Source organism: Aptenodytes forsteri, unplaced genomic scaffold (assembly GCF_000699145.1).
Source record: "Aptenodytes forsteri isolate BGI_AS27 unplaced genomic scaffold, ASM69914v1 Scaffold231, whole genome shotgun sequence".
Classification (NCBI taxonomy): domain Eukaryota; kingdom Metazoa; phylum Chordata; class Aves; order Sphenisciformes; family Spheniscidae; genus Aptenodytes; species Aptenodytes forsteri.
Genome location: NW_008796046.1, coordinates 2,864,642 through 2,873,677, shown reverse-complemented (window position 1 = coordinate 2,873,677; position 9,036 = coordinate 2,864,642). Strand labels below are relative to the sequence as shown.

At 52.3% G+C, this 9,036-nt stretch overlaps 1 protein-coding gene across 2 annotated transcripts in view; it reads left to right on the top strand.

Moving 5' to 3' along the window:
• The first annotated feature begins 1,443 nt into the window (after positions 1-1,443).
• Positions 1,444-9,036, top strand: part of GAB2 (GRB2 associated binding protein 2) — a 41,179-nt gene continuing 33,586 nt past the window's right edge. For both annotated transcript variants that reach the window (XM_009286139.2, XM_019473896.1), the window contains exon 1: positions 1,444-1,740. In XM_009286139.2, coding sequence (XP_009284414.1) covers positions 1,479-1,740 — 262 coding nt within the window. In that variant the 5' untranslated portion in view covers positions 1,444-1,478. The remainder of the gene's footprint in view (positions 1,741-9,036) is intronic.

Sequence of the window (9,036 nt, the reverse complement as noted above, 5' to 3'; positions counted from 1 at the left end):
TGCTTCCTCATGACCCAACCTCTCACAATCACATGAACCCAAAAACTGGTGATTTTTTAAAAAAAAATAATTAAGGCAAAGCTCATAAAACAAGCAAATGTCCACGGTCGGGGCAGGATGGTGGGAATTGCATCCCCTCCCTTGGCATCCCTTGGTGCAAACCGAGGTCTGCATCAGGTAATGCAAGAGCGCTGGCCATACTCCACATCACCCCGCTCATCCGCGTGGGCCATATCCAGCCCGCGTTGTTCGTGCACCTCTCAAACCTTCACTGCCTTCAGAGGGAGCCTGAACAAACTCAGATGTTTTAAGGCCTACTCTTAGACGCAGCCCTTCCTTTCCATACGCCATGGGAGCTGAGCCCTCTGCAAGGCAGCATTGCTCTGCGATGGGGAGCAGCTCAAGGTGGTCCCTCACCCCCTGCATCCCTCCCGCAAGCGCCAGGATGCTCGTGCAGAGCCCACCCCCCCAAAAAAACCCCTCTAGCCCACGGGATGGGAGTTACACCTGCACGATTCTCTGTGTAATATAAGGCGTAGCATTTAGCATGTTATTGTTGTGGCTATTCCCCCTCCTGTGGGCTCCCAGCTGCATTTGACGTGGGGAGGGCAGAGGGGCTGCAGCTCTCAGTGCCAGGGCTGATGGCTGACATTTATTTTGCCAGTTTGATGCAAACGCCGTAACCCCCTGAGTCCATTCCCTGGGTGGTTTGGCCGGGGGCCGCTGTCGGCAGTGCTCGGAAGAATCGATGATAACCTTTTCCTTTGCTAAGGAGTTTCCTATGTACCGGGGAGAACAAGATGCTGAAAAACAAATGAAGCTTGGATTCTCCATGGGTCTCCCTGGCATTATTCCTGATATTTAAAAAACCAAACCAGTTCCCTGTTGGTTTTATTAGCCTTTCTATCCTGGCATTTAAACAGAGATGGGATTGGCGTGGTCAATATCTGCAGACGCGCGCTGTGATGCTCTCAGGGGTTTCTCTGAAGGGCAGGATACCCAAGGCACTGTGTCCAAAGCACCTGAGCTCCTCCGAGCTGCTGGAAGGCATTTCGGCACTGCGATTGCTGGTAATGCCGCCCCACAGATTATCTCACATCAAGGAACGAAGGGTATTTGGGTCCTGGGAGTGTGGCTGGGCTGTAGGGTAGGAGCAAGGATGCTCTAAGCCTCAAGACTAGCGCTTCTTGGGGTCATCTTAAGCTAGAATGATATTTCGATATTTAATTCTCCTGGATAACCAGTGGGATTTGAGTATTGAACTGATGAACTGAGCTGAGTCAGTGCACCTCTTGCAGGGATGTCCTGAGCAGCATCCCAGAGCATCCCGGAGTGGAGGGGTGTCGCGTCCATCTGTGTCACCCTGTGCCTGGGCAGTGGTTTCTTGGCCCTCACAACCTGAGCGATGGTGTTCATGCTTCCTCTCTTCTTGGTTTCAGGCATGGAAGAAACGCTGGTTCATCCTGCGCAGCGGTCGGATGAGTGGCGACCCCGACGTCCTGGAGTACTACAAAAATGACCATTCCAAGAAACCTTTGCGTGTGATCAACCTCAATTTCTGTGAGCAAGTGGACGCGGGCCTGACCTTCAACAAGAAGGAGCTGCAAGACAGCTACATCTTTGACATCAAGACCAGCGACAGGACCTTCTACCTGGTGGCTGAGACCGAGGACGACATGAACAAGTGGGTTCGCAGCATCTGCCAGATCTGTGGCTTCAACCAGTCCGAGGAGAACACAGGTACCGTCAGAGCCATGTCCGTGGCCAAGAATCATCTCCTGTCCTGTCCTCCCAACGGGGCCCATTTCCTCTTTCAGATCAGACCTGTGGGAGGGGGGTGCAGCCCACCACAAGGCTGGGAGGGCTGGAGTGGAAAACGGATGGACATGTGGGAAACTTCCATGAGGCTTTCCTACCTTTGACATCTGAAGCAGAGCAGGCTTCACCCCTGTGAGCCACCTAATTCATTTTTCTCCCATAACTGTAGACCTTTGAGTCTCTTATAAGAAGTTGGTGGGGTGTGGGGACTTTTTTAGCTGCAGCCTTTGTTCTCATCCATCACTGAAGTTCATTTGAGAGTCGTGGGAACCAGCAGTGAAAATCCCCCTCATTCAGAGGTTTCAATCCCTTGGTGGGGTGGGGGAGAAGCTTTGCTGGGACCATGTTCCTCTCCACTGTGGTTGTCTCCACTGCTGACAAGCTCTCGTGTGAAGGACAGGCGCGTCCTCTCCACCTGCATCTCTGTCTCCTTCTGGGACCCTCTGGGAAAGCTCTGGGAGGGGAGAGGAAAACACCGGGTGGTTCTGCACAGCAGCAGGACCTGTTCCACCTGTCGTGCTCCACCATCCAAACTCAGTTGCGCTTTGACAAGCCCCTGCAGTGAGCACTGGTGAGCTGCCTCCGCTTCCCGAGCACCGTGAGGGCTCACGTAAATCCCGAGTGAGATGGGATAAGGGGTGAGCATGGGGTGCAGTGCTGCAGTCACCTGCTGGTCCCATTACACCTGGTAGCACCTCTGGGCATCTTTGTTTTATCTCATCCGTGGTCCAGTCTCATCCAGGGGACCCCAGTCCCGTGCTCTGTCTGCATGAAACTCCCCATAATAACGTCCAGCTTGAATCTGTTTTGGTCCCTCGTGGAGCAGCTGCCGTCCGTGGGAGCTGAAACCCTGCCAAGAGCTTGTCAGGCAGGACAGCAAACAAAGCATCACAGCAGCGTGGATGCGATCTTCGCCGACTGACGCATGAAACAGGACGTCACCTTGGCAATGGGTGTGCAAGTGGTAGAAGGGATCCTAGATAATGCTGCCAGCATGGTCTTGCAGAGAAAGGTCAGGCTAAATAAATTACATCCTGTTCTGATGTCAGCAGCGCAGTCCTTGAGGTTCGGCGAAACCATTCAGGCCCCTTTTTAAGAGCTGTTTTGTTGCAGGATTTTCCATTTTGTGTGCTTTCAGCTGGGGGAACTGTTTTTCTTCCCATTTAGTAAAATGAGCTTCCAGCCCAGCGGCAGCGGGATCGATACTGGACTTCAGTGAAATACAAATCTGGGCAGCAAAAGGAAAAACAATCTCCCACTTGCAAGTACATCTGTCCCAAAGGGCACATAGGGCTTGTCAGGCTACAGACATCCGAGCGCTATTCCCTGCAGGATCACGGAGTGACATCAGCAAAAGAGAAACAAAAATCCCTATTTGTAACAAAATCACAGCTCGTTAATGCTGTAGGGAAAGTACCCACTTGAAACAGCACCCAGCTGCCAAAGCGTGATTTTCTGAGTCAGCCGAGAAAAAGCCTGCAACGGCGAATGCTGCAGATGTGTCCAGATGCTGCAGAAAAGAGGAAGCATGAATTATTCAGGGCTGGTGCTTCACTTTGGTGCTCGCTGAAGCAACGACCCCACGCTCACCTTTCCTTCGCTGTTCCTGCTAAGTAATGGTAAATAAATCATCAATTTCCCAAAGTAGATAATGTTTGTTTGAAGGACCCATGGCGCGAGGCTGGGCAGAGAGGTTGCAGGATTTTTGCAGCGTGATGGGTATTGGGAGTCTTGTCTGTCTTAGTGTACATAAGCCCATCACCCATCCTTCCTGATGGGTCAGCTGGCAGGAGAAATAAAGCAGTTGTAGCAATATTTGTAACTGCTCTGCTCCATCTGCATCACCTCCTTATAGAATCATAGAATCATTTAGGTTGGAAAAGACCTTTAAGATCATGAGTCCAACCTAGTACTGCCAAGTCCACCACTCAACCATGTCCCTACATGCCACATCTACACATCTTTTCAATACCCCCAGGGATGGGGACTCCACCACTTCCCTGGGCAGCCTGGTCCAGTGCTTGATAACCCTTTCGGGGAAAAAATTTTTCCCTAATATCCAATCTAAACCTCCCCTGGCGCAACTTGAGGCCATTTCCTCTCGTCCTGTCGCTTGTTACTTGGGAGAAGAGACCGACCCCACCTCGCTACAACCTCCTTTCAGGGAGTTGAAGAGAGCGATGAGGTCTCCCCTCAGCCTCCTTTTCTCCAGGCTAAACAACCCCAGTTCCCTCAGCCGCTCCTCATCAGACTTGTTCTCCAGACCCCTCACCAGCCTCGTTGCCCTTCTCTGGACACGCTCCAGCACCTCGACGTCCTTCTTGGAGTGAGGGGCCCAAAACTGAATACAGTATTCGAGGTGCGGCCTCACCAGTGCCGAGTACAGGGGCACGATCACTTCCCTACTCCTGCTGGCCACACTATTGCTGATACAGGCCAGGATGCCATTGGCCTTCTTGGCCGCCTGGGCACACTGCCGGCTCATGTTCAGCCGGCTGTCGACCAGCACCCCCAGGTCCTTTTCCGCCAGGCAGCTTTCCAGCCACTCTTCCCCAAGCCTGTAGCACTGCATGGGGTTGTTGTGGCCAAAGTGCAGGACCCGGCACTTGGCCTTGTTGAAGCTCATACAGTTGGCCTGGGCCCATCGATCCAGCCTGTCCAGGTCCCTCTGCAGAGCCTTCCTACCCTCAAGCAGATTAACACTCCCGCCCAACTTGGTGTTGATCCATGAAGCCATGGATTGATGGGTGGGAGAGGATGAGGAGTTCACATGAGAATAACCCAGTTCCTGGGTAGAAATAGAGCTTGGGACCTCTGACATTTCTTTCTTAGACTTCATCTCTTCATCTTTAAGCTTCTCTGTGCCTTGTTGTAGCCTCTGCCTTGGAGAATGAATGAGTCAGTAATTGGATGCACCAAAAAGGGGAGGAAAAGGTAACCGTCATGGGCAGGAATAGCTCCATGATAATTGTAGCAATTAATTAACTAAACCTTCCTCTCCCAGCAGACAGGCAGTGTGGTGGAACGAGATCAGAAACTGCCGGGGAAGCCACTGTGCACATTTTTCTGGTTATTCTCGTTTCTGGCTGCGTGACTGCTTTATGCTGATCTGAAAGCCTTGCTGGGTCCGGCCCCAAAGCCGGCTGTTCCCAACTGGGTTATATTCGCATCCTGGCCGGGGAAGCGCTCCATCACCAGCAAAGGTGTTTACTACAGCTGCCATCACATGCTGAATTACCTCCTGCTTGAAGGGGTACCCCGCATCAGCTGAGCCCCAGCCACCAGTCATGAGTTTGCTTTTAACCCACCGGTGGTGGAGGAAAAACTCCTTAGCTTTTGGGGCAGTTTGGGTAAAGCCTATTTCACCAGCTCCCCATGACAGTAGGGAAAAGAAGGGTTTTCAGTTTCTGTTTAGCAAAGAAACTTTGCTTCTTAGTGAGCAAACGGGCAACCTGAAAGTGGCTGCACGTGGTGATGCAAACTGGCTGAAAACCCTCTGCGCCAGCGCAGGACCGTGCTTGGGTGCTGCCCGCACTCCCAAAAGGCAAAAAATTAAAAGCCCAATGGATTTGTACCCTTTGATGCTTCCTTCTGTTTGCAGCTCGACAGGAGAGTGTAAATTTTCTGTTGCTTGGTTTTCCTATTAGTCCTTCATGTCCTGTCTAGACTGGGGACTCTAAGGATTAAGAAATAGGCTGGAGTTTAGGGCGGTTTAACGTCGTGCTACGGTTAGCTGCTGGTTTAGCTGATTGCCGGCTGCGTTACACATCTGGTTCGTCAAAAGGAAGCTCATTTCAGCCTCAGGCACCTAAATGTCAGTGAAGTGGCGGGTACCTCCAGCTGCCCCGGCGCCGCCGAGGAGCAGCTGCTCCACAAAGCCGCCGCGGTGGCTTCATTCCCCACCCTGACCTGAAAATAATTGCAGAGCAGCGCGATTACATCTGCTGGGAGAAGGGAAATTAAATTCACTCTAAGGTGTTTACCCAGACTGTGGTGAAGCTCTTTGTTTCTGTTAACACATATTTACTTTGAGAGCTAATTACTATTTTTGAATAAGTGGAGCCTCGCAGGATCCCGGCTCCTCCACGGGTCCAGGGAAGCTGACGAGGCTTGAGGAAAGTAGATTTGCTCCTGGCTCAGCGCTGCTTTTACACTGCAATTTGCACTGCTGCCGCCTCGGCCGGTTTGAATACGATGGGGGGAGACCTGCCAGGGACCCTGAGCCACGGGCTGTGGGAGAAACGCAGGCACGTGGATATTTAAAACCATCTGCATTTTCCCTGCCCTAGTGGGCAGGCAGCCAGGGCTCAGCTGTAAACTGGATTTTCTCACATGCTTTGTTTGTTGGAGTTAAAAAAAATGCCAAATCCCACTAAACATATCTCGTGTGCCATTAACCCTTTCTGGAGCTGATGCTTTGGCCAAAACCCCACCATGTCCCATTCCTGATACAACTCAGAGGCACAGCTATGGCAGCGTATAATTTAATTTCTCATGAACCACCATGCGTGTGTGGTCCACTTGCAGTGTGTGTGTCCTTGCAGGGGTCCTGTGCACAGGTTAGTTATTTTGGAGAGGTTGATACCTTTATTAATTCCGTCCCAATTTACTGTGCCAACCCCAGCACCTCCCTGCAGCTTCTCTTCCACCAGCTCCATGGGGCATGGGCTCTTTCGGGGGCTTGGATTTGTGGGTGCTGAGCAAACACTCGGGGGCATTTAAGAGCTTATTCATGCACCGCATTAATGCCCCTGTGCTAGAGGTTTAACCCAGCCATGGAAGCAGGGAAGGCAATATTTGCAGGTGAGTAAATGTCCTTGCTCCGAGCTGAAGGTTCCCGTCGCTCAGAGTGAGCAGGGCGTGGGAAAAGGATGGCGCTGGGCTCCTGCCCCGATGGCTTGTGTCTGGCAGCAGTAGCCTCTCCCACCCAGCCCGGGCATGTCGTCTTCTTTTTTTTTCATCTGGGACTTTATTTCTTTTATTTATTTCTCTGCCTTCTGCCAGGGGGTTGCTCCAGGGCGATCCCGGGCTCCCTCTCACTCCTTGCTCCATCTCCAAGGCTCAGCACTGGCGTTTTGCATCGCAGCTGGGATCGATCCCCAGCAATCCCGAGGCTTTTACTATCTCACTGCCTGCAAGTCAGGGCCGAGCATTAATGTTTAATGGAGAGCTGAGTGTCTCTCCTTCCTCCGTCAACTCAGCCGTGCTCACTCCAGCAGAGTTTGCTGCCCCAGACACCAGTGACATCCAGTCAGTGGTGCCCCAGACACCAGTGACATGCAAACTGGTGACAATCCAAACTTAGATTGGATGTAAGGAATAATTTCTGTACTGAAAGAGTGGTTAAACATTGGAACAGGCTGCCCAGGGAAGTGGTTGAGTCCCCATCCCTGGAGGTATTTAAAAGACGTGTAGATGAGGCACTTAGAGACATGGTTTAGTGGGCATGGTGGTGTTGGGTCAACGGTTGGACTCGATGATCTTAGAGGTCTTTTCCAACCTCAATGATTCTATGATTCTATGATCTTTTCTATGACATCCAGTCACTGGTGCCCCAGACACCAGTGACTTTCCGCTCACATCAATGAGGTCTCCTACATCCCATGTTCACGATCTCTGCTGTGGGTCTCTTTGGCTTGATGCTGCCCCAGGCCCTCCACTGGTTACCCCCTTCCAGCCCATGAAAGCAAATTTATTGCTTTAGTACCCACTTGACTTGCTTTGGCTGGGGGTCCCATACGGGTCACTGGCTGACTGCTCCCCAACCTACTGCCTGCTCACACAGGCTGCCTGCAAGTCTGTGCTATGAGCCCATATGGCTGCTCTTGCTCCCTCCTCGCTTCTCCCCAAAAAATGTATTGGTCCCAGCATCAGTCCAGCAATGCTGCTCCCCCCATCGGGTCCTTGCAGCCAGGTTTGCATGGGTGTTTGCTAAGTAAAGGGAGCTCGAGGTGGGCTGGAGAAAAAAACCACCACAAAGATACCTCTGAAGACTTGCTGGGAGGACAGGAGCTGCCCAGAAACTCAGTGAAGAGGCTGCAGGTAGCAAGACTAGAGTAAAAAGATACATTTGCATGCCATATACCACCCAGCTACCCCAAACATCCCCGAATCACTGGTGTTCACCATCCCTGCATGCAGGAGCAAGGCACCGGGGAGCCCAGGCAAGGTGACGGCCCTGGGGCAGCCCCCACTTTCCCGCTGCTGCCGCCTCTCCCATGGCCAGGCAGAACCAAAGCAGAGGGGAAATGCTAATGACTGCTACAAGGCCAGGTACTTCCTTGCTATTGTGCCCGGCGCACGCCTCCTTCCACGCCTCCTTCCTTCCCTGCTCGCGCCCTGCATGAGTTGCACGCCCTGTGCCATGCCGGGGAGCATGCATGGAGCTGAGGAATGGGGGCTAAGAAATGGGGGTAAGGAGGGAGATGTGGGGGTGTCCTTGTGTCCCTGAAAGCCCCCGGGCCCTGATGCGCTGTGTTTCGGTATCTGCAGGCAGCACTGACACCTAAGGGCAGCCAAGCAGGCAGCCCCTTGCAGAGCCTTGTGCCCTCAAGCTGGGCCAGGACTTGACTCTTCAGCTTCAGTCGACGCAAGTCAATTGGTCTTGACTTCATCTTTAAGCTCTGGTATGGGTTGTGTTTGGATATCAACTCACTTGGAGGCCAATCTGTCTGCCAGCAGACAGTACGGCACTCTACAACAAGCAATCAGCAAGATTGCAATCAGCAATCAGCTGAGCTTGACCCATGGGGTGGATGGGGCAGATCTGGTTGGGTTCTTTCCATGTATCCCACCTTCCCATGTCTCGTTCACCTACCCAAAGACCTAATCAGGGATCAGGTTAGGAAAGCTAAAGCCCTGATAGAATTATATCTGGCCAGGGATGTCAAGGGCAACAAGAAAAGATTCTATAGGTACGTTGGGGATAAAAGGAAGATGAGGGAAAATGTCGGCCTCTCCAGAATGAAACAGGAGACCTGGTTACCTGGGACATGGAGAAGGCGGAGGTACTCAACGACTTTTTTGCTTCAGTCTTCACTGGCAAGTGCTCCAGCCACACCGCCCAGGTCACAGAAGGCAAAGGCGGGGACTGGGAGAATGAAGAACCGACCATGTAGGAGAAGATCAGGCTCGAGACCAGCTAAGGAACCTCAAGGTGCACAAGTCCATGGGACCCGATGAGATCCATCCGCGGGTCCCGAAGGAACTGGCAGATGA